Source organism: Eleginops maclovinus, chromosome 17 (assembly GCF_036324505.1).
Source record: "Eleginops maclovinus isolate JMC-PN-2008 ecotype Puerto Natales chromosome 17, JC_Emac_rtc_rv5, whole genome shotgun sequence".
NCBI classification, from domain to species: domain Eukaryota; kingdom Metazoa; phylum Chordata; class Actinopteri; order Perciformes; family Eleginopidae; genus Eleginops; species Eleginops maclovinus.
The window spans coordinates 5,556,289-5,579,328 of NC_086365.1; the positions used below are offsets into that span (position 1 = coordinate 5,556,289).

At 42.5% G+C, this 23,040-nt stretch overlaps 1 protein-coding gene across 1 annotated transcript; it reads left to right on the plus strand.

Annotated features, from left to right (window-relative positions):
* Window positions 1-4,301: 4,301 nt before the first annotated feature.
* Window positions 4,302-22,469, plus strand: gnptab (N-acetylglucosamine-1-phosphate transferase subunits alpha and beta). Its single transcript, XM_063906081.1, is given in 26 exon segments — window positions 4,302-4,555; window positions 5,227-5,312; window positions 5,703-5,822; window positions 6,282-6,332; window positions 7,412-7,614; window positions 7,867-7,931; window positions 8,439-8,573; window positions 13,580-13,741; window positions 13,828-14,007; window positions 14,185-14,355; window positions 14,465-14,588; window positions 14,676-14,888; window positions 15,500-16,021; window positions 16,024-16,263; window positions 16,266-16,451; window positions 16,454-16,563; window positions 16,648-16,702; window positions 16,705-16,790; window positions 16,792-16,847; window positions 17,184-17,403; window positions 17,518-17,631; window positions 17,841-17,926; window positions 18,027-18,125; window positions 18,265-18,432; window positions 19,700-19,790; window positions 21,161-22,469. Coding segments are annotated over 26 exon segments (3,777 nt in total). The 5' UTR covers window positions 4,302-4,393; the 3' UTR covers window positions 21,233-22,469.
* Window positions 22,470-23,040: the final 571 nt, after the last annotated feature.

The window sequence follows — 23,040 nt, forward strand, 5'->3', positions numbered from 1 at the left end:
AAAGGCCTTTTCTCTCTGGCTTTGTGGGACTATAGTGACACAGCAAGAACAAAGGCTTTTGCAGTCTGCATGGTCTCAGAAGAGAAGGCAAACGTTCAGTGTGATAATAATTCCCATGTCTCCCATAAAACATCCCAGCATCTATCACATGAGATAAGTCCTGTAAAAAGATCATGTGATGTCACCTGATCAAGTTCCCCTTTGTTTTGTAGTTTCTTTTTCTCAATTTTGTGTACAAAAAGTTATGTTTGGCTGTATTAATGCTTTTTTTAAACAAAAATAGACCAGCTCAGTCTCCTGGCTCATTGTTTTGGTATGGCCAAGAATGTTTTATTGTTTTGTTTTGCAGATAAACCCACACTATCTGTCCAGAGGCAAAGGGCAACTTGACAAAGTTTTTAATAATTCACCATTTACATCACTACAAGGGGCTTCTACTTACAAAAAGTGAATTGATGTGGATTTATAATTTTGTCAACTGGTTACAGAAGACTATTGTCTATTGTCAACTATTCTGGAGACATATTGGCAAAATGTCTGTAAATGTATTATTTATTATAAAAATAAACGTGTATTTAAATGTGAGAGTGAATTAAAATGATGTTGTCGCTTTGACCAATGAGTTATGATAATAAATGATTGTGATCTCAATATGAATGAAAATCTTATCATTATCATTTTCTTTTGCAAGATTCTACAGGAACGGGTAATTGGAAATTAATTTCTTAAAGTGATGCAAAAGTTTGTATATTTGAAAAGGTGTGTATTATGCAAGCTGGCTTTGGGGATGTGGAATGTCACCTCTCTGGGGGTGAAAGAGCCGGAGCTTGTCGGGAGGTGGAGTGTTACCAGTTGGATCTGGAGGGGCTCACCTCTACGCACAGCGTCGGCTCTGGAACCTTACTTCTGGATAGGGGTTGGACTCTATTCTTCTCCGGAGTTGCCCAAGGTGTGAGGCGCCGAGCGGGTGTGGGGATACTCACAAGCCCCCGGTTAAGTGCCGCTTTGTTGGAGTTTACCCCAGTGGACGAGAGGGTCGCCTCCCTACGCCTGCGGGTCATGGGGGGGAAAACTCTGACTGTTGTGTGTGCTTATGCACCAAACAGCAGTTCAGAGTATTCGGCCGTCTTGGAGACCCTGAAAGAAGTCCTGTATGGGGCTCCTGAAGGGGACTCCTTAGTCTTGCTGGGAGACTTCAACGCACACGTGGGCAATGATGGAGACACTTGGAGGGGCGTGATTGGGAGGAACGGCCCCCCTGATCTGAACCGGAGTGGTAGTTTGTTACTAGACTTCTGTGCTAGTCATGGATTGGCCATAACAAACACCATGTTCGAACATAAGGATGCTCATAAATGTACGTGGTACCAGAGCACCCTAGGCAGAAGTTCCATGATCGATGTTGTTATCGTATCATTGGACCTGAGGCCGCATGTTTTGGACACTCGGGTGAAGAGAGGGGCGGAGTTGTCAACTGATCACCATCTGGTGGTGAGTTGGGTCTAGTGGCGGGGGAAGCCTCTGGACAGACCTGGTAAGCCCAAACGTGTAGTGCGGGTGAACTGGGAACATCTGGAGGAGTCCCAAGTCCAGGAGGCCTTCAACTCACACCTCCAGCGGAGCTTTTCAGGCATCCCTGTGGAGGCTGGGGACAGTGAACCAGAGTGGGCGGTGTTCAAAGCCTCCATAGCCGAAGCTGCGGCGGGAAGCTGGGGTCTCAATGTTTTAGGTGCCTCAAGGGGCGGTAACTCTCGAACCTCCTGGTGGACACCGGTGGTCAGGGAAGCCGTCCGACTGAAGTAGGAGGCCTTCCGGGATATGTTATCCCTGGGTACTCCTGACGAAGTTGCAAGGTATCGACGGGCCCAAAAGGCAGCAGCCTCAGCCGTGGCCGAGGCAAAGCAGCGGATGTGGGAGAAGTTCGGAGAAGCCATGGAGAAGGACTTTCGGTCGGCACCAACGTTGTTCTGGAAAACCGTCCGACACCTCAGGAGGGGGAAGCAGGGAACCATTCAAGCTGTGTACAGTAAGGATGGGACGCTGTTGACCTCAACTGATAGTGTGTTAGGGCGGTGGAAGGAACACTTTGAGGAACTCCTGAATCCGACAACTCCGCCCTCTATGTTAGAGGCGGAGCTGTAGTATGAAGGGGGATCAATTCCAATCTCACGGGGGAAGTCACTGAGGTAGCTAAACAGCTCCACAGTGGCAAAGCCCCGGGGGTGGATGAGATCCGCCCAGAAATGCTGAAGGCTCTTGGTGTTGAGGGACTGTCATGGTTGACACGTCTCATCAACATTGCGTGGAAGTCGGAAACAGTACCGAAGGAGTGGCAGACCGGGGTGGTGGTTCCCCTTTTTCAAAAGGGGGATCAGAGGGTGTGTGCCAATTACAGAGGCATCGCATTACTCAGCCTCCCCGGGAAAGTTTACTCTAAGGTGCCGGAAAGGAGGGTCCGGCCGATTGTCGAACCTCAGATTGAAGAAGAACAATGCGGTTTTCGTCCTGGTCGTGGAACGACGGACCAGCTTTTCACTCTCGCAAGGATCCTGGAAGGGGCCTGGGAGTACGCTCATCCGGTCTACATGTGCTTTGTGGATTTGGAAAAGGCGTATGACCAGGTTCCCAGGGAGATACTGTGGGAGGTGCTGCGGGAGTATGGGGTGAGGGGGTCTCTACTCAGGGCCATCCAATCTCTGTACTCTCAAAGCGAGAGCTGTGTCCGGGTCCTCGGCAGCACGTCGGACCGATTTGCGTGAGGGTTGGCCTCCGCCAGGGCTGCGCTTTGTCACCAATCCTGTTTGTGATATTCATGGAAAGGATTTCGAGGCGTAGTCATGGGGGAGGGGGTCTGCAGTTCGGTGGGCTAAGGATTGCACCACTGCTTTTTGCAGATGATGTGGTCCTAATGGCTTCATCGGTCTGTGACCTTCAGCACTCACTGGATCAGTTCGCGGCCGAGTGTGAAGCGGCTGGGATGAGGATCAGCACCTCCAAATCTGAGGCCATGGTTCTCAGCAGGAAACCGATGGACTGTCCACTCCAGGTAGGGAATGAAGCCTTACCCCAAGTGAAGGAGTTCAGTATCTCGGGGTCTTGTTCTCGAGTGAGGGAACAATGGAGCGTGAGATGGGCCGGAGAATCGGAGCAACGGGAGAGGTACTGCAGTCGTTGTTGTGACGAAAAGAGCGCTGAGCCAGAAGGCAAAGCTCTCTGTCTACCGGGCCATCTTTGTTCCTACCCTCACCTATGGTCATGAAGGATGGGTCATGACCGAAAGAACGAGATCGCGGATACAAGCGGCCGAAATGGGATTTCTCCGCAGGGTGGCTGGCATCTCCCTTAGGGATAAGGGGAGAAGTTCAGTCATCCGGGAGGGACTCGAAGTAGAACCGCTGCTCCTTCGTGTTGAGAGGAGCCAGTTGAGGTGGTTAGGGCACCTAGTGAGGATGCCACCTGGGCGCCTCCCTAGGGAGGTGTTCCAGGCACGTCCAGCTGGGATGAGACCGAGGGGTAGACCTAGGACCAGGTGGAGGGATTATAACTCTTAGCTGGCCTGGGAGCGCCTTGGAATCCCCCAGTCAGAGCTGGTTGATGTGGCCAGGGAAAGGAAAGTTTGGGGCTCTCTGCTGGAGCTGTTACCTCCGCGACCCTGACGGAAAAGTGGGAGAAGATGGATGGATGGATGGATGTATATGTTACAATATAGGCTGTAAATGAATTATATTCTTGTGAAAGTATTTTAAAAAAAGCTTTTTCAACAGTAAACCAAGGTTATAAATAGCATTGTTCCCTATAGTCACTTGGGTGCAAATAGCATCTGCCTTAAAGTTTGAATAGCTTTTCAATTTTGAGAAATTTGGAATGACTTAAAATGATTTTAAAAATATTGCAATTAAACTGACCTAGTATTGAATAGCTTTTGTAAAACAGTAGCCTTAGTAAAACAAAAATAAAAATAGGCCAATGCAATCTAATAGGAAGGAGACATTCATAACCAAGATAGTGGGCCAATGGCTCTTTGTGGCTATAGATACCCGGGTGCAAATAGCATTGTTGACTATTTTCACCTGGGTGCAAATAGCATCTGCCAACTGTTTAATTGTCTTTACTCTCTAAAACGTCTTTCTCTTTAAACATTCATTACCGTCATGTCTGCTAGATGTGTGATTAAAAGGGGTTGACCCTGAAGGCACCATGAACCTGGCTCCTCTCCAGCAGAGGGCGATGAGGAGAAACAAGCCGGGCAGCAGCGGTGTAAGCACCGCCGAAGAAAACTGAAATGTATCGTTGTCATGTGTCATACAGTCTGGCTGGTGGTCAGCTGACAAATGGGTCGTCTGTGATGTTTACTTTCTTTGTTTAGTGCGTTAAACCTGCCTTTTTTGAATGAATGCAGCGGCATGCTTTGCCAAAGAGAACCATGGTAGTCGTCAACTCGGTGCTCAAGCTGTTGCAGAGGCAGACCTACACCTGTCTGTCCCATCGGTACGGGCTCTACCTCTGCTTTGGGGGGATAGTCCTCATGATAGTGTCCGCCTTTCAGTTTGGAGAGGTGAGTTTCCTCTATTTTCTCTCCAGTCGCTATATGGCAGTCAATTTTGTTAAGCTAACGTTATTTGCTTGACTGCTGTGTCCTGGATGTGTTGTACTGAGGCAACGACGCACCAGATTCCATTCAAAAACTCGACTCTTTAAAGTTGTGTAGCTCGTCTGGAAAACTACTTAAATGTTAATCTTTAATTCACTCGTTTTATAAATTGTAAGGTTGTCCGTTCTACTTCGGCATAATTACAAATCACCCAACTTGTATGCATTCATACGAAAGTGTCACATTCCTTGAAATATTGATTCCTATGGCTTGCTTACTGACAGTTCACCACGTTGTAAGTTGAATCATTTTGATTAAGGATCATTTGAGAATATCACACACATATTTATAATAAGTTTTGATAAAAGTATACGTTTTTACTGTACTGTTTTATAATCTTTAAATTTAGCTATTAGTGTTAGGAAAGCCTTTTGTTCATGGTGTCTACCTTCGCAGATAATGAGCGGTCCTAAGAAAACCAGTTTTTTGTGTGTGTAGTTTGGTGTGGCCTTGGCTGTGTGATATTTGGGAGGTAGCAACATTAGCAAATGCTTAGTCAGATGGTTTTATCCATAGACTTGCTATATAATACATATATCTAATGTATCATTTTGTGTCCCCTCCTCTCCATACAGGTGGTGGTGGAGTGGAGTCGGGACCAGTATCATGTGCTCTTCGATTCCTACAGAGACAATGTGGGTGGCAAATCGTTCCAAAGCAGGTGATTATAATACATTAGTTATGCTCCCAAAGAGGGGTGCCTTGAACCCATGAAAACAAAAGAAATGCATGAATTTTAGCGATGTGTCACGCCTTCATTTAGACGAATGCATACTGCAAACAGCTGGCTATAGTGCAAAGTCTTCTTTGCTGAGGAAGACAACTCTTAGCAAATTCATAAATGTTGGTGTGAAAAAGTGTGTCCTCTTCCTGCAAAAACCTTCCAACACAGGACTGTTTTTATCCTTCTCTTGAGAGAAATCTGAAAGAACAAGAGCGAGGAGTAACCATGCATGAGCAAAAGTAGTTCAAGCTCGCTGGGGAGCGAATCAGGGTCACGGCTTTGCAGTGTGAGGACTGTCTTGAGTGATATAAGTGTTTCTTTTTGCAGGCTCTGTCTGCCCATGCCTATTGATGTAGTGTACACATGGGTGAATGGCACAGATGTGGCTCTGCTAAAAGAACTGAAGACGGTCAAAGAGCAACTGGAGGAGGAACAAAGAGCACTGAGGTAAGCTGTGACTTTGTTTGTGCTAATGTGACGTTGCAGTCAAGCTTGATGGTGAGTTAGCATAAATATGGGTTGTAACTCATGCCTACAATTATATATAAACTGTTATTTTCCTACAGAAAGTCTTCTCCTACAGCATAATATGCTGTATATTTCAACCTGAATACAGACATAATTAGCATGTGAGCTGTAGCATTATCATTTTCACTTTGATTGGCTTGTCAAGACATTGCCCTAAAGGAAGAGAGGAGCTGAGATCAAAGGTCAAAAACTCTGAGGCGAAAGTTGCGGTTTCATTTGTCTCTAAACGTTTCTTCTTCTGTCAGCATGTTCAAATAGTGTGGTTATTCTGTTTATTGGCTTCTACAGACCTTTGTGAATGATACAATGCTGACAAGGTTGCTACTTCATGTTGTGTGGGATGAAAATTATATGAATTCTCTGTTTCCTTGCACACAGGGAACGCCTGGGGAAAAATGCCAGTGAGACAACTGAAGTGCCAAAAGAGAGGTGAGACTGAAGATTGTGTGCGTCCTAAAGTAGGAGGGGGTTAAATGCTCTATCCTGGTTTATGTCATATTTTATTGTAATTTTGGTATATATAGACTCAGTCGCAAGTTTATTTTGTTGAAGGTAGGCTAACCTTTTTATAATTCAATACAGTGTAACATCACCACAAACTACATCCTCCAAAGACTCTCAAAAATCATTTAACTTTATGGAGGTCGGATTTATTCCAGGACTGTTCCTATAAAATCTGTCTATATGAAATCTTTGATGTTGTTTTATTCTGAAAACTAAATCCCCAACCCATAATTTCCATAAGAAATTCATTGAATCGCAACATTTCCCCCCAAAAAAGGCAAGGGATATAAAAGGGACATATTCCACTTTCTAAAAGGTACACAGTCTATATTGTTTTATTGTATATACATCTTTTTTAGGTACACCTATATAGCGTAATCTTTCTCCTTACAACTTATGAAAATGTATTATTTTAGATGTAATTTGCCCTTTGCAGCACAGGGAAATGACCGTTATGTGCACAATGAAGTTTAGAGTTATGTTGAAACAGGAAGGGGGGGAGGGGGGTGTTAAACCACAAGGAAGCGTAAACTGGTGGGATATCAGTTATTTGATGGAGGCAAAAGAGGGCCAGCATCGTTAATAATAAGGATTTATTGTCATGCAGCATTCTTCTAACATATTTAAGTGGAAGATTCTTACTTACATTTTGTCATGACTCAACTTTGGAAACAATGTGAATATTAAAGCCGAACTACAATGAAGATACAAGTCAAACATTTCCTGTGTTCACCATCAAAATGTTAGGTTAACAAAGGGCCCTTTTGCTCTAGTCTTCTCAATCCTTGTCAAAAGTAAAACCCCACTGAGTTAAAACCGCAGACATAAAGAGGGGCTTGATGCATCATTTCCACAAAGGAAGCTGTTGACTGAACGTGTGAACTAATTTCACCCAGTTTGAACATATATAGGTGCAAAACCACAAAGTCGGAGGAGGGGTTCGCCTGTTTGAGAGCACAGAGTAAAGGTGCATGAAGTAAAGTATCATGTCTTTGTGTGTTTAGTGTAAAGCCAGAATGCCTGCTGTCCCACTGCATCATAGCGCCAATGCTGGCCCTGGACCCCGCTCTGCCTGCCAACATCACTCTCAAAGAGCTACCGTCACTCTCTCCCTCCTTCTCCACTGCCAAAGAGCTGCTGCTGATGAACACACCCTTCCACCCGTCCAACACTGTGACTGTGGCTGTCTTCCATTCACAGGCTGACGGTATAAACACACAAAAGAATTAAAGAGCAATTGTTTAAAATAAGTACACTAAGCAAAACAAATGGCCTTTAAATATATTCCAACACACAATCTGCTGATCAGTATTGAACCCTTTTAGTCATGTTTATCTCTTTTAATGATCTTAAAGGTCTGATATAAAGAATATTGTTTTCTTTCAAAATCGTAAGAGGTGCATAAGATTTCCAGTCTTATGTAAATGAAGATTTTGATTTGTTCATTTTTTTTCCTCAGCTGATAAAGCCTACAAAGATGTGTCTAAAGAACTCCAGAAATTCTCCGTGTCCAGATGTTACCTGGTGAGTTCATCACCATTATTTTCATTGCACAATGCACTTTTAAATTGTATGAAAGGGGTAAGGTCCCCCCTCATGTCCGAAACAACATTTTTAGATAAGGGTCCCTTATTTTTATTTTTTTCACAAGGGTCCCCCCCCTTGTGTCCAGAACTAATTCTTTGGATAAAGGTCCCCCCTTTTATAAAAATGTAACTTTTTTGATAAGGGGCTCCTTTATGTCCGGAAGACATTATTTAGGTGTATAGATATATTTAGGTGTATGTCCATAAGTAACTTTTTAGATAAGGTTCCCCCTTGCATAACAAACACATTTTTTAATGATTTTTATATAAAAATGTACTTTATTGATAAGGGTCCCCTCCTTATGTCCAGAACTAATATTATAGATAAGGGTCCCCCTTTAACAAAAGGGTTTAAATTACATGTTTAAATTGTATGAAGGGGGTAAGGTCCCCCCTTAATCCAGAACTAAAGAAATAAATATATTTCTTCGTTGTGTGTTTGAAGACGACAGATAAAGAGGCTCCTGGTCTGATCCGCATGCAGTCTCTGGCGTACCTGAGCGGCTTCCCGGCGACCTTCAAGCAAACGGAGCAGCTGAGAGTCAAACTGCCCTCCGTCATAACCACTAAAATTAATCAGGTACTAACTCTTAACCGATACGACTATTCTATTAACATGATAGTTGGCACATCCGACACATTCAAATAACACATCATCCTGCAGCAGATGGGACATTCCTGCAGCGTTTTTTAAACATACTACTCTACTTTTTAGTTAACATCTAGATTCACCTTCTTCTTCTTCTTCTTCTTCTTCTTCTTCTTCTTCTTCTTCTTCTTCTTCTTCTTCTTCTTCTTCTTCTTCTTCTTCTTCTTCTTCTTCTTCTTCTTCTTCTTCTTCTTCCTCTTCTTCTCCTCCTCCTCCTCCTCCTCCTCCTCCTCCTTCTTATACAAAATTCAAGCTGAGGAAGAACATTAAAAAAATCCACTTTAGTTAGATGTTAAAATTGATATTTCAGTTTCAAAACAGCAGGTGGCATTGTTGCACACTTTATAGATGTACAGGTCACATTCATGACTTTTATCTTTCTTATTACTATAAGAATATATATAATATATTACTCACTTGATGCACACAATGTGCATTATTTGTTGAAGGCGTTTTCAAAAATTTGTGGTACATTTTTTTTTTTAACATAACTGGACTTTGCCACCAGATGTCACTCACACAGTGTCTTATAGCAGAGCTGAAGGTTTTTATGCAAGCACATAGTAAGATATTTTTGTACATCTCAGCAGCAGCATAATTTAGGAAAGTGTTAAAGACAAATGTCAATTTCTCCTTGGAGAGGAGGTTGCGCTGTCCTGCTAAATATGGGCTTTTGCTATTTTAAACAGTTACATTGTGATGAGGATAAAGAGCCTCTGTTTAGCTCAGCGGCTTGTGTATCTAATAATTTTCTCTAATCAGAAGTCTGCTTTATATTTTGAGACGGAGGAATGCCACTAACGAGCTTGGATTACTCTGAAATAATCAAAGAAAACAAAATGGTGCATGTGACCCTGTCATACCAGCAGACAGTCAGGACAGCCATGATTCAACTGTTTGTCCCGTCTTCCATTAATGCACTCACATGGCTGATAAGAATTAATCGACCAATTAGATAACATCTTTTGTAACTGCCTTTGTAGTTTCTAAATGTAAAACAAAGAAGCTATACAACAGATTTTCACTCTTAAGAAGCATGAAAAGCCTTTAAACTGAATCTCCCTAAGCTGAAAAAACTGAAATTATATATTTTAGAGGTGAAATAATTAATTAAGTAAGTTGTTTGTTCCAGCTTCTCAAATATGAATATTTTATGTTTGAAAAATTCTAGTTAAATTCAATCAACCAACACATTTGCCTCGGTTGTTTGTTTTTTGAATTGTAGGTTTTTTAAAATAGGTCTTCTTAAAAGCAAAAACACACAAACTTGCAGTTTCTCTGGTTATCACATCAGTGCACCTTACATTTTGACACAAATATACAATAGAGACCATATACCAGTGTTTGTGAGAACAAAGAAGCAGCTTCAGGGGAGTCAAACTCACTGTATCTTCGTATCTGATGATATGTAGGTTAACAGTGTTTAACCTACATATCATCACCAAACCCAGTTGTCCCTTTACTGCAGCATTTGTCTCCAGGTTTGTTAGTTGCAATGTAGCCTGGGAGGTCATGTGATAATAGCCGGCGGCATTCGGGCTGTAACCTTAGCTGGCGGTGCGGGGGTTAACATTAGAACAACTGTTTGGAGTGGCGCGGCGCCAGCCAGCACACCGAAAGGTCACAAGGATTTTACTGACCTTCTTCTGCACTCTTGGACACACCCTGTCATCTCGGACATGTGTGCCCAGCATTACCTGTTTGGACTCCAGTTGTCATGTTTTATAACGGTAATGGGCAGGCACTGTGGTAGAGAGTGGAGATGATACTTGTTCATGTGAAGCCAAACAAAGTCCTGGATGGAAAGTGTGTGTGTGTGTGTGTGTGTGTGTGTGTGTGTGTGTGTGTGTGTGTGTGTGTGTGTGTGTGTAAGGCTGGAAAGATTCTAGGTACACCCCACAATACACAGTTAGGGTTTCAAGGTGTTTCCTGGTGACACAAGGCTGATTCTTTGAAAGAGGGATGATGTGCATGGTGTGGATGGAGAGGTTCAGCAGTGAGAGGCGGCCGGTATTTATAGCTGGTGTTAGATCGAGTGCTATGGTGATGAAAGCAGCCCCATAACCCCCGATCATCCGCCCCAAGTGTTTGTGTACGCGCCTGCAGTGCTGATGTGTTCGCATTAGCGTGTATTTGTATGTGTTCGCTGTTGTCCACACGGTGTCTCACCTCCACTGTGAAGCAACATCCGAAGGTGTTTTTCTTCCCATACAAATTGAAGGAGTTTGGTCTGATCTGCTCCTAATGAAAAGCATCTTGGAATAAGCTTTTTGGCCCTATATAAAAACCATTGACTTGACAATGAATACATGTGAGCGAAATGGGCTAAAAGGACCAGTGTGCTATAAAGAATAATATTTGGATTAAAAGTAAAACCAAGAATTACAAACTAAATATCAAGAATAAAATGCAAAGTTTAAAACTTAGCTTAAAAAATATTTGAAAAGTGTGAAAATGCTAAAGGGCTTTAGAAGTTAGGCAATACTTTTTAAAGATTATAAAAAAGCAAGTGTAGGGCAAACTCTATAGAAAATATACATGCTTAAGTGCAAACATTTAATGAATTTGGCCTCTGTATAGACATTTAAAAAATTGGAATCACTGACTTTATGTGATATTTATTTATATTATAGGTTGGATCATCTTGTTTCAAGATTTGGAACAACCACATAATGTCCTTACTTTGACAATGTTTGGATCAGTATTTAAAGACCACAATAGATTTGCTTCAGTCCCCTCAGTCCGTCACCTTGGTATTGTTGGGACTGATCTTGACTTCACAGCCCGACACGTGGTGCGGGATGATGTGCTTCAGCTCAGATGTAGCCGTCTACTGTGCCACACGCCACTATAGCATCTCAAGCCACCTGCCAAAAAGATCACTCACTACGATGTTAATTGGTTTTACCCGGATTGTCTACCCTAAACTAATTGCATTCAGCAGTGATCAGTTTATAATATTGCAAAACTAAGCCTCACACGGGACATGTTAATGAAAAGGAAAAAGTATTCTAGACATGTTTAGGGTCATATAATAATGTCTCTTGCTGTATTTTGAACCTTGATTTAGAAAAATTAATGTGAGAAACCTGCCAATCACAATGCCCTACAGCAGGGTATGCACTTTTAATTTATTATCCCATTCCTTGCACACTTCATGTAAATAACATCCCACTTTAATATCGTGTTACCTGTAATTTGGACCTTCAGAAGTATTTTATTTCTCAGATAGTATACATATTTTCATCTTCCCGGTCAACTTTTTACTCCCGTTTTAATTTCTATTTTGAGATGTTTGTAGTTTAGAATTGTTTATTTTTTAATCTTTTTTATTTTTAAAGTTGTGCAATGCCCTGTTTTATATGCTACGAAAACATTTCCCAATTTGGGATCAATAAAGTATATCTCATCTTTAAAAAAAAAACTATTTTCAATGATATAAACCAACAAAGTAGCAAATCCTATCTTTTGATTCATTCATCAGTCTAGAAAAAAGGAAATCAGCCGAAATCATTTCAGTTTTAATATTTATTCTGAACAAGTTAGTAATAACATGTGGTGTGTGTGTAAAAATAGCCTACACTTGCAGGCAGCCACGTGCCAGTGTTAGACCAACACACACGTCTTCTTTGTGTGCGTGTGTTAGAGCATTATCAGGACTATAAAGAGAGCTATAATAAAGACAGCAATGTGATCCGGGGCTGGCTGCTCCCCGTCGGGTTCATAAGACACAGCTAATCCTCCTCACCTAAAAACAGGAGCAGAGAAAAACAAAGGAGTCCTGTTCATGTGAGACTTTTGGATTCGGTGTTCGATGATGGAGTGAGACGGGGTGAGTCTTTTTCCTGGGAAGATTAGATTTTAACAGGCGAGACAAATAGTTTGAAATGAGCCGTGCCGGGGGTATCTCCCTCACATGCATGTGTCCTTCGATGCCTCGCATAACTGTCCTAAAATCAGCCCCATGTGACCCCCATGGGACCCCCATGGATGAGATGACATCACAGAATTTTCCGATCTCTCACCTCTTTTGACATACACACACACACACACACACACACACACACACACACACACACACACACGCACACACACACACCCTTGTTGTTCTGACGCCTCCACACAAGCATTATAGTTGCTTTGATTTAACCTCTGTATATGCACGGTCAAAGGTCAACACGTCAATCTAGTCATTTTCGCTCCCAGACTTCTAGTAAACCTTCCGGCCTCCTTAAATGTCATAATCATGACTGCACTGTGGCTAAACTCTGCTGCTGAGCATGGGACTTAATTCTGAGAAAATGTCATTATATCTGTGCTTGAGGTTGAGGTTGAGATTTGTCGCTTAAAGGGCGCTCCTGTGATTTTACATAGACATTTTATCTCTAAGAACTTGGATTTTTTGGAATTTTAAACCAAACTCAAAGTCTAAAGTTATATTTTGAAGTTCTCATTTGTCAGTGGAGCGTCTTTGCTGAACCATAAGAGCTTGTTATCCTTCTGTATTTAAACTGATAATGGGACTTAGATTCTACAGCCATGCTATCAGCCCTTTAACTGTACCCTGGTGCTAGAGCTAAATGCTAACGTGCTAACAATGGAAATGCTAAAATGTTTATGTTTTGCTATTAAGCATTAAACTCAAAGATTGGAAGGGCATTATTTTTTGTGATTATCTGGTCATTAACCAATGTATTTGGTAAATTGGTTTGGCTTAGAGATGGCAGAATATGAAAAGTCAGGAATTCAAGTAGGATTCTTCCTCTGGGTACCATAAATGTTAGTACAAATGCTAGTCCTGGTATTTCTTTCTAATCAAATGGAGCTTGACGGATAGCAGGTAATAAAAGTCAAATTTTGTTAACATCCAATGTCAAACACTGGAGTACTTGATCAAGCTTTTAAGACTCCACTGTTATTGTTTATCTGTCCATTAGTTTGAGTTGTACTCTGAGGCCAGCATCGCCCTGCTCCACCTGAAAACCCCACAGGATTTCACCGATCTGACCCAGCAGGCTAAAAAGAACCTGACCTTGGATGGTAAAGAGTTAACCATAAGCCCTGGCTACCTGTTCTGGGACCTCACCGCCATCTCACAGGTACGACTGCTCCTCTGTAAGACCACATCATGAGCAGTATTGTCCCCTGAGATACAGGACAAGTATTCATCGCTTTTCCTCCTCAGTCCAAACAGGATGAAGATGTTTCTGCCAGCCGGTTCGAGGACAATGAGGAGCTCCGCTACTCACTGCGCTCTGTGGAGAAACACGCTCCCTGGGTGCGACACATCTTCATCGTCACTAATGGCCAGATTCCGTCCTGGCTCAACCTGGATAACCCCAGAGTTACAGTTGTCACACATCAGGTAAAATTTAAGCCCCAGATTCTCCCCCACTGCACCCTTAAAGAGTTATGGTTGGTCAGCTTATTACTTAACCCTTTGTAATGTATTAGAAAGCAAATAGAAATCTACCAAAACAATTACAGATTACAGAAAAATAACTGAAACTAAAATATAAATGTTTTATTCTTTGACATCCAGGATATCTTCTTGAACCACAGCCACCTCCCCACTTTCAGCTCTCCTGCCATAGAGACCCACATCCACCGCATCCCTGGGCTCTCCCAAAAGTTCATTTACCTCAACGATGATGTGATGTTTGGCAAAGACGTCTGGCCGGACGACTTCTACAGCCACTCCAAAGGACAGAAGGTGAGAATGCAACAAAACAAAGGGCTCACTCGTTCATTTTGAAATGTATGTTCGTACTGTTTTGTGCAATAAATGGCCTCTAATCATTTCTTTCCTCCCCTCCGTGCAGGTGTATCTCACTTGGCCTGTCCCCAACTGTGCTGAGGGCTGCCCAGGATCTTGGATCAAAGATGGCTACTGCGACAAAGCCTGCAACAACTCCGCCTGTGACTGGGATGGAGGGGACTGCCTGGGTAAAGACATCCACACGCACCTCTCCTGTTTTAATAAGCTAAAAATGTTTTATTCATGTCTAATATGTTGTGCCTTTCCTCTGACAGGTGCAGCAGGGAGCAGCCGGTTTGCTGCCGGAGTCGGTGGGGGGGCCGGTGGAGCTGGTGGACAGGTGTGGCAGTTTGCAGGAGGTCTCGGAGGTATCGGGGGGACGTCGTACTGCAATCAAGGCTGTGCCAACTCCTGGCTCGCTGACAAGTTCTGTGACCAGGCCTGCAACGTTCTCTCCTGTGGGTTTGATGTGGGAGACTGTGGTCAAGGTGAGTTTATACAATGCATTTATGAAGTGCCTTCATAATCAAAAATACTCTATATAGACAAAAGATACTCAGGTATCTGAGGGTGGTTTTGGTGGGGTTAAGTTAGGCCCCTTAGTTCCAGTGAAGAGGATTCTAAATGCTTCATCTGGACAATTCTGTGTCAACTTTGTGGAAAGAGTTTGGGGAAGGCCCTTTTCTGTTCCAGCCACAGTTCCTTTACAACAATAACTTATGTGTCTGGTGATATTCTATATGTTCTTTTTATTGACAAATCCCTACAACACATGATGGGTGCTAATCCAAAACCTGCTAAACGCTAATTCCTCTATGCCTTAGACCTTGATATTTGTCTAAAAACTATTAAAAACAAATACATTCAAAACAAATTATAGTGGGTGATATTTTTTCTTAATGGCCATGAACATGGACACTGCAATATTAATAAAAAATAATATGACACAGTGGGGCTGAAAGGCATAAATAGATGACTGAAATCCGAAAGTAACCAGGCTTTTGTATTTTTGGTTTTTGACTTGCCTTGAGATTTCTGGCCTATTAGAAAAACCTAAAATGTTCCCTTATCCTTTAACATGTATCCGTTTCTTTTGAAGAGCACTTTGGCGAGCTGCGCCATGTGACCCTGCTGAGGAATCTGAGCCTGTACACCCTCCCTGTCGGTGAAACCAAGCCGTACTTCAGCTTCGACAGACTGGCCCGCAGAGTCTCCGAGGCCCACGTCAGTGACAACCCGGCGCTTCGCCACACCTCCGTCGCCAACAAGTGGAAGACCATTCACCTGCTGCTCTACCCGGGTCACAACGCCACCCAGATCCAGTACAATCTCACTCTACAGAAGGAAGATGACACCGAGTTCGTCATGAGCTTCAGTGTAGCCGTCGACACCCGCGAGGCGCCTCAGGCTAACGTGTCCCAGGCTGTTATCAAAGACGCCGACAAAGAGCCGAAGCCGACCGTGACCCTGGAGCCTCCCGTCCCTTTCTTAGATATTCCCGAGGACAAACAGGGTCCTAAGATCCAGAAAAGGCCGCCTGGTGAACTTCAGGCTGCCATAGAAGTGCCTTCACTGAATGTGTCTCTTCTACCTGCTGATCTGCAAAGTGAGCTACAGAAGCTGGAGAGAAGCTCCTGATCGGGGACATTACTATGAAAGGTTATAACTTTACAAAGGCTGAACTTCTTAAACCCTACATGACTCAAAAGAAGCAAGATTCACAACCCGCTAATGAAGGTGCCGTAAAGGTGCAGCGAAAGCCCTATAAAGACTTGGAGGGAGAGCATTCGGAAGGAAAACCTGCCGTGGAAGATAAAGCTGGAAATATCATGCAGGAAAATCCAAACCCAAAAGAAGAAATGATTAGAAAGATGTAGCTGTGCCGTTAAAGCCTGTCACTCCTCTAGTCAAAGTCGATATTGATGATAAGAATGAGAAACACTTTGAAAACCCTAAACAGTACAATCTAAATGCTGCGATCGAGAGACCCAAGACTTCCAAACTGCTAAGCAGAATTTCAAAACCCAAGAGCACGGAGATTCAGGGAGAGCCTTCGACGCTGCAGTTGGAGCTCCAATCGGGAGGAGACTCCAGCACTACATCTCCGCAGACAGAGGCTTCTTGCCCTGGGAGAGGAGGAAGTACTTCCAGAAACTTCTGGAGGTAAGCAGGGCAGACAACTTCATCTTTTGTAGTGTACCATTTAAAATTTGTTCAAATATTAATCTCTCAGTTTTGACTCTACAGGAAGAGGAGCGTCTGCAGAGAGAGTTGTCGTACGAGGCCGCCGGTGCCGCCACTGGCCGCGGCTGCAGGACACTTTCGCCGACTCCTTGCGCTACGTCAACAAGCTGCTCAACGGCCAGTTCGGATTCACGTCCCGCAAAGTCCCCTGCCCACATGCCCCACATGATCGACTGTCTCATCATGCAGGGGCTGCAGGACACGTGAGTGCCTACGTCTCTTTGGTATTCCAGAAGTTCTAATAGTTTGAGTTTTCAATTAGTTTAGTTTATTTGGACTTTTTAATTTCATTTTTGTTTAGTTTTAGTTTTCAGTGTTTGCTAGTTTTAGTTTTCCAGAGAGGTTATTTTTGTTCTTTGTTTCAGGTATAGTGTTTAATATATTCAGCTACATAGCCTTTTAAAAAACCCTCTATTTATTTATGATTGTTTATTTATTTAAAATGTTTGTTGTTTCCGGTGCATTTTTTTGTTTGCGTCTCAGATTACCATGATAATCCTGTCTGGAAAGGCAACATCTTAAAATACTTTTTTCCTCAGATTCCCAGAGGAGTTTGCCAAGACCTCAGGTCACACTGTTCGTCACTCAGAGGACATGCAGTTCGCCTTTTCATACTTCTACTTCCTGATGAGTGCTCAGCAGCAGCTCAACGTGTCTGATGTGTTTGACGAGATCGACACCGACCACTCGGGCGTACTGTCCGACCGAGAGATTAGAACTCTGGCCACAAGGATCCACGAGCTGCCCCTCAGCCTGCAGGTCCGTCCTTCCTTTGATAAAGCTTCTCTCTTTCACATAAGGCTCTGAGACTAAATCATTTGCAAGAATTCTTGTATTTTAAGAGTGTAATGTTTCTTTGTTGCACTGTTTTAGGACCTGACTGGCCTGGAGCAGATGCTGATCAACTGCTCTAAGACTCTCCCGACTAACCTGACCCAGCTCCACCTGGTGAACCCCACTCAGGAGGCCTACTATGACCCCAGCATGGTGAGCCTCTCCTGAAGGACACTGCTTGGAAAATAATGTTTTTAGCATGTTTCCTAACACTAAAATCCATTAAATGTGAATTTCTTGTAGTGTTACATGATATACGGAAAATATGTGCTATGCTATTATGTTAAAAATAATGAAACATTTGTAATACATTCAACTCTGTTTAAAAATAGTTTGACTGATGCTCTTTTTTTTATCCCCAGCCTCCCGTCACCAAAGGCCTCGTCCTGCACTGCAAGCCCATCACAGAACGCATCCACAAAGCCTTCAGAGACCAAAATAAGTACAGGTCATCTTTAAGCACCATTTTTTCACAATGTATTATCATTCAGATCTTCTCCTTACTTAGCCTCGCTCCTGCTGCTGCTAACGTGCTCTCTGTTGGACAGGTTTGAGATCATGGGGGAGGAGGAGATCGCTTTCAAAATGGTGCGGACTAATGTCTCCCATGTTGTCGGCCAGTTAGATGACATTAGGAAGAATCCAAGGTGGGAAACTCTTGAGAAAACTATTTCCTTTTCTTGGCATGTTTTGCTTTTCTTTCTTCTCTTTATGTTATGCAACCAAAACTCACCTTTTTATTGGCTGTTAAGCTGTTTTAACAGTATTTTCATTCATCGCACATAGGAAGTTCATCTGTCTGAATGATAACATCGACCACAGCCATAAGGACGCGGCCACGGTGAAAGCTGTGCTGAGAGACTTCTATGAGTCCATGTTCCCCCTGCCGTCGCAGTTTGAACTGCCCAGAGAGTACCGCAACAGATTCCTGCATATGGATGAGCTCCAAGACTGGTAGGAGATAAAGTTTAGATATAATATTAATCAAAAATGTCATTTTAAAACAGTTGTTTACCCTAACATGGATTTCCTTTAAAATTAGCATCATCAAGTTAAAATGTAAATTTGTCTTTAACTTTGACAAATCAATTAATAATCCACAACATAGCAGAACACACATTCCAATAACAGACAATTATAAAGTGTAAAATGTAATATGGCTTTTGTTATACAGCCGCATCTTAATCTCGTGAAAAAGTGAATTCATTTCAGTAATTCAATTTAAGAAGTGAAACTCATACATGATATAGATTCATTACACACAACGGAATTATTTCCAGCGTTTATCTGTATTAATCTTGATGATTACGGCTATCAGCTAATGAAAACCCCAAATTCAGTACCTCAGAAAATGAGAATATTACATAAGGCCAAACCCAAAACAAATCTCTTGTTTTTAATACAGAAATGTTGGCCTTCTGAAAAGTATGTTCATGTGAATGTGTAATTTATTGATACGGACATGTACTAGAAAGATGTTGGAATGCATATTTGCTATATAAGAAAACCAATATAGATTGTGCACTTAGGAATAAAGGCATGTTAAATATAATGGACAAATACAAACAAAATAGAGGTTAAGAAGGAAAAGGATATTTGTTTTACATAACATTTGATCTAGTTTATATTCTATTTAAATATGTATTTCAGTGCAATTTTACATTATTATTGCACTATTTTTGTACTTTGTGTGCGTGTATATGTGAGTAGAGGTTTGTTTTTACTCTACGGTATTACTGTAACGACGATAAACACCGTCTGCAATTCATCAAGCTCTTTTCTCCCGAACAGCCTCAGTTAAGAATTTGTGGCTGTCACCAGGTTGGATTGGAGGGGGGAATCCTTCAGATGGGTTTTTGTCAGGGATCCTGCTCCTGTGCTCAGGGGGCTTCAGCTGCAGAATGCCAGCCTCACATTGTAGCTTTAAAATTAGACCGAGCCATCTCAGATCAGTCGTGAGCTGTAAGATACTCGCAAGATCATCACACAGCTGAGCCTCCCGTCTCCCCCGCCTTCCCTCCTCTCTTTGAGTTAGTAAAGTAACTGGCAGATGGCGTTGGGTGATGTCACCTTGTCACCCTGTTGCCCTGCTGCCCCCCGCATACTTCACGAGTCCTTCTTGTTTTATTACAGCACAGCTAGCCTTCATTCTAGCAAACAGACATTTTATTTAACCATCTCACCAGCGACTATTCAAAAACTGAATTGTGTTTTTTCCCAGGCGAGTTTATCGGGACAAGCTGAAGTTCTGGACTCACTGTGTCCTCGTGACGCTCGTCGTCTTCACCATCATGTCCTTCTTTGCCGAACAGGTCGGTGTCCCTACCTCATACCAAACACAGTTTGTATACACATTGAAATACGGACATGCAGACATTCGCTCACACCGATCCCTTTCCATGATTCATGCTTGAGCTATGATTCAGACCTTCAGTATTGAAGTTCCACTCAGAGAAGCATCCGTCTCATGTGTTGTGTTAGTATGAGCGGCTGAGCCAGGAGCCGACTTCACAGAAAGGAAAGAGGGCAAGCAGTCTTTGTTGACTTGGATCAGGCAGTGTTGTATTTACTTTAATCTTTGTTGCCAGATCAGCTGGAAGAACGTTCAAAGGACATTAGAGCACTGAATTTAAAACCGGGATACTGTGCTCGGGCATCTCTTCTGTCAAATTAATCCGGGTTTGGCACTTGAAATACATTCAAACAAATGTCAGGAAATGTTTAGCAAGTATTACGCCACCCAGGTTGGACATTGCGTTGTTCTGAGACGCTTCCCTTAATCCAAAGGTCTCCAGTTTCTCCTCAGCGAACATAAAGAAAGGTTATTAAGTGCAGTGACCTTAGGAGAATTTTCCCCACAGCAACCCATGGGACCTGTGTTCTTAGATAGGAAAGTGTCCATCACACACGCGCGCACACACACACGCGCACACACACACGCACACACGCACACACACACACACACACACACACACACACACACACACACACACACACACACACACACACACACACACACACACACACACACACACACACACACACACACACACACACACACACAGGCAGTCTTTAGTTGTGTATTTGGCACCAGATAGGCCTCGCTGTCCTTCTGTCAGTTAAGGTATTAAGGTACAGTTTATATGAAAGTGATAAAGAGTGTCTTTCCTCCAGAGGGGGTGTGATTCTACGCTGCTGATTTTATTACCGTTTGACATAGCCAAGCTGTCTTGCTTTCTTAAAGTATGATATTTATTGTTTCCATAACAAAAGAGAGCAATCAAATGTGTTTTACATATAAACACACTGACACACACAAACAAACACACATAAATAAACACATAAAAACACCAAAAAGAGCAGGTACAAATAAATTACACATTTTTAAAGCTACATTAAGTACAAAAATACACCAAAATGAACAAAAATAATAATGATTTACAAAGATATAACATAGAAATATACAATATATACAGAATATACACATATGCTGTAAACCTATGTACATAAGCACGCCCTGCTAGCTCTAGCTTCATATTTAATGGACGTATAGGAGAGTGGTATTGATCTTCTCGTCCAACTCCCTGCCAGTCCTCCTCTTGCTAATAGACCGTTTTTCATGTCTCCCTAGTTGCATGTTGTTTCTAATTATGTCATTTCCTGTTCTTCCCTCTCCTTGCAGCTTATTCTACTAAAGCGAAAACTGTTCCCGAGACGCAGAGTGAACAAGGACAGCAACCCTGAGCGGGTGTGAGAGCGAGGAAGACATCCCTCTCCTCTCCTTTCTGCACTTCAACAACCTCCACCCTTTACTCTCCTGCTCTGTCAAGAGGATTCGGACCAGGGGACGGGGTGGAAACAGGAATCTGAAGTCCTGCCTGCTTGTGTTGCATCAGCGCGGACAGTGGATAGAGACACGTGTGAGATGGTGATGAAACATTTTTCATAAGATGATGGATGGGGCTGTCCGGTGAAAGGAATAACAGCCAGGAAGAAGAAGTGTGCAATTCTTCTTCTCCTCCGCTGGGGGGTATTTGAGACTTTTGTACAACACAAACACAAACAAACACAGAACACTCCCTCCACACTGCACCCCCCCTCCTCATGTCCTGCCCTCACCACCCCGTGATTGATGTGCTGTTAAAGTGTGAAACATTTCACAGCAGCTGGTCAGGGTTCTGTGTGTCTGTTGGTCTGTGTGTGTGTGTGTGTGTGTGTGTGTATGCAGCAAGCACGTTCCCCGATAATATCCAGAAACTGCTGTATTTCTAAAAATAAAAAACTAAAATAGATCAAGTCGTCTTGGGTGCTGGGAAATTAAATAGATTAAAGAAATGGTCTGCAGATTAAAAAATCGGTACTAGCAGCTCTGGATGTGTTTGGCTTTTATCGCTATGACCTCATTTTAAAAAATGAAGGAAAAGGTACATATAAGAGGAATAAAATAATTTAAGTGTTGGTAAAAAATATGAGAACTTGAAGTGCCTTTGTTCACTCCTGCTTGTTGAACGTTTTTGTTTATCTCCGGTTTTTAAAATGTCTCCTTCCACATCACACCCTAATCTAAGGATTTACCATGAGAATGAATGGGATATAGGATAATATGGTTTAAAATGTGGTACAGATGTAAATGATTGTTGGAGCTTCGTGTTAGTGATGCTACAGCGTTCATAGCCACCTGTGTGTGTGTGTTTGTGTCTCTGTGGGACTCAACAGGCTCGCTACTGTCTGAAATTCAGACCCCCTCAGCATGTTGTGTAACTTATTTTGATTGTATTATTGTGACAGTGAGCCAGGGACTGATGCATCTGATGCTAAATAAAGCAGGATGTAAACATAGCCTCAGACAATGCTCCTGCCATAAGAGTCACGTGCTTGATATAGGATAGTCTGATGCCACAGGCCATGAACTACAGATCTGGAAAATAGGATTCCTTCAGATGCATCAGTTCAGTGTCTCCTCTGAGTGAAATAAAAGACGGGTTCAGTCATCCTGGTGTTTTTCTCATTTGTTAAAGTGCACTTTGAGGTTCTTGAGTTTTTCTATTTTGTGCTACTTCATTCAGTCTTACATTTTTTTTCTTGACTTCAATAAGAGACATACATATCTGGTTTCTGGATGAATTAAGTACTTGATATTGAAATTTGAACACCACTACATTCCTAGCAACAACAACAATGTATCTGAATTCCTTTGTTCTGAATGTAATTTCATTCAAAAGCTTTTGAATACTGGTACATCTTTGAAGTTGACTTAGTTGCGTAGTGGTTGCTTTTTTCTTTTTATGTTATATGATACTAAAAAAGGTAAACATTTCCAAACTTCCACGAAAACAGGACTAACAGCTCTGGTTGGCTTTACTCAGGCAAAACGATGCTTTGAGCTAAATGCTAACGCCAATATGCTAACACCAGTACAGTACAGTGTTGCCAAATCCATAGTAAGGACTAAAGTAGCTATTGGCTGTCGCCAAATGACGTCATAATTTGCATAATTAGCCATTTTAACATTATATGTAATGAACACTGTAGGAGAGACAGAACATGGGAAAAACACCCTTA